Below are 2103 nucleotides of genomic sequence, written 5' to 3'. Positions count from 1 at the left end.
TGAGGGGCCGGCCGCCGCCGGGTCAGGGCCGTCGCCGGCGGCCCCCCCGGAGCTGCGTACCAATCCAGCAGCAGCGCCGCCGCCGCGGCCGCCAGCAGCCCCACAGCCAGCTTCAGCATCCTCCGCCGCCCGGCCACCATGCGCCCGCCCCCGGGCCGGCCCCCCCCTTCTCCTGCCCGCCGCCGGCTATCAGGGCTTCCGCGTCGCGGCCCACCTCCTCGGCCTCGTCGGGCCGCCCCTCTCGATGGTTGGCTCGGAGGAGGGTGCCAGGGCCGGGAGGGGGTGGGCGCTCATCGGCTCTTGGCGGTTTCCTCAGGCCGCCCTCTCCCGGGCCGGGCAGCGGCGAGCGGCTGTAGCCGCCCCCTTGCCCTGAGCCTGCCCCAAAACTGCCGGGGAGGGGGCCTGGAAATGCCCCAAAACTGCAGGGGAGGGGGCCTGGAAATGCCCCAAAGGCCGGCACGGTGTCTGAACGGCCCGGTCTCCGGTGCGTGCTCCTGATCCGGGTGTGGAGGCTCGCACCGTGAGGAGGCCTCAGGCCATTCCTTCGGCCGAGAACGGTCGGGACAAAAAACAGATTAGTATAAAGAGAAGAGATCAGTGTCTCGTCCCACTGCCTTCCACCTACAGCATGTAAACAGTCGCCTTTTTTTTTTTTTTCCCCTTTCCCTGTCAGTGCTTATAATTCTACCTGCTCCTAAATGTAGGCAATTAACCTTTTTTTTTTTTTTACGGGGTTTGAACAGTTTTTCTTTCATATACACCATCGTAAACCTTACTGTAACAACCGTACAGTTTCATAATTCATAAGTTATTCTTTGCTCTCAACTCTGCTTTCCTATCTGCTGCCTGCATTTGCAGGCAGGTTTTTTTTCTCCTTACCATCTTAAGCATGAGTTTAGCTGAAAAAGGTTCTATCCCTTTACCTCACTGTTGTCTTTAGTATTTCTTTGATCTTCTCAAACAACTTCCCAGACAGTTAGAAGTTTCTAATTCAGTATTGCTTACATTTCATTCTCTTGACTCCTCATACAATTCTTCATAGGACAAAGATTTAATTTTTAGCGTTGATCAAGAAAAAACACTTTTCAGATCAGTTAATCTTCATTAATATATTACACCCTTTTTCAGATGTTCTTGATAATTTAGCTGCTCTTTTGTGGAACTTAACGTTTGTTTTTTTCAGCTGCCTTCCATCTTGCATGTCTGCTTCCTACTTCTCTGCAAAGAACACCCCAAACAACTGCTTTTAAATCAACATTTAGCGATCCTGGTCATCTTGGGGAGTAATCTTGAAAACTAGCGTTTGCTCAATTTCTTCCTGGAGCTCTGCCATTTTATTTTAGCTCTGGAAGGGCTGCCAAGCTTCAGCATTTTGTCTCTATTAAAATTTATCTGAATTCCTGTTTTGTTCTTCTTTTTGCCTCTATTATTTTAGTATCCATGGAGATCTTGGTGTTTTGTGCCATTTCTGCCTGGGTAGGGGTACCAGCTTGTTTTCTCAGAGTTTTGCTGCCACTTGTTTTGCTGTCTCCTGGCATATCTGGGTTCTAAATCTTTTTTTTTTTGTTCTATTTTGCTTAACAAGTCCAAACTCTTGTTCAACTAAAGCAGCTGGTTTATATTAGCGTACCTTCTTCTAAAAGTCCCACAGTATGGCAAAACCACATTGTCATTGATGCCTGGGAATCCCAGCCCTGCTTCTCTTGCTGGACTACATCAGAAGCTGGAAGACACTACCGTTGATGCCAAAACATGGTAAGGACTCCAGTTATTGCAGTCCCAACCTGGGTGTTGTCCAGCCACTGCTGCTGGTGAGGGTCGGCTGTGCCATCAAAAGGGGTCAAGTACAGACTTGCAACACGTACAGACAAAACTCAACGAAGCTTTGAATTGATTGTTAAGTGGCTCAATGGCAAAATTCACTTTTGTCTTTTTTTACCTAAACCCATCTCAGTATCTACCCAGTAATTTTAAGTGACAGATTTCAATAAGGTAAATAAGTCTGCAGTGACTTCATAAAATGAAGATGAATGGTAGCTTATACAGAAGAGTTACAGTTGGATGCTCTAAAGATGCAAGAACAGAACTTGGGGAATACATGTA

At 48.3% G+C, this 2103-nt stretch overlaps 1 protein-coding gene across 1 annotated transcript in view; it reads right to left on the bottom strand.

Moving 5' to 3' along the window:
* The window catches only part of TMEM62 (transmembrane protein 62), a 34605-nt gene extending 34452 nt beyond the window's left edge, over positions 1-153 (bottom strand). The window contains exon 1 of the mRNA XM_014950271.1: positions 1-153. This exon is cut by the window's left edge and continues 22 nt beyond it. Coding sequence (XP_014805757.1) covers positions 1-140 — 140 coding nt within the window. The 5' untranslated portion in view covers positions 141-153.
* Between the last annotated feature and the right edge of the window lie 1950 nt (positions 154-2103).

Source organism: Calidris pugnax, unplaced genomic scaffold (assembly GCF_001431845.1).
Source record: "Calidris pugnax isolate Ruff unplaced genomic scaffold, ASM143184v1 scaffold68, whole genome shotgun sequence".
NCBI lineage: Eukaryota > Metazoa > Chordata > Aves > Charadriiformes > Scolopacidae > Calidris > Calidris pugnax.
Note: the sequence above shows the minus strand (reverse complement) of the source record. Positions and strands in the feature narration are given on the sequence as shown.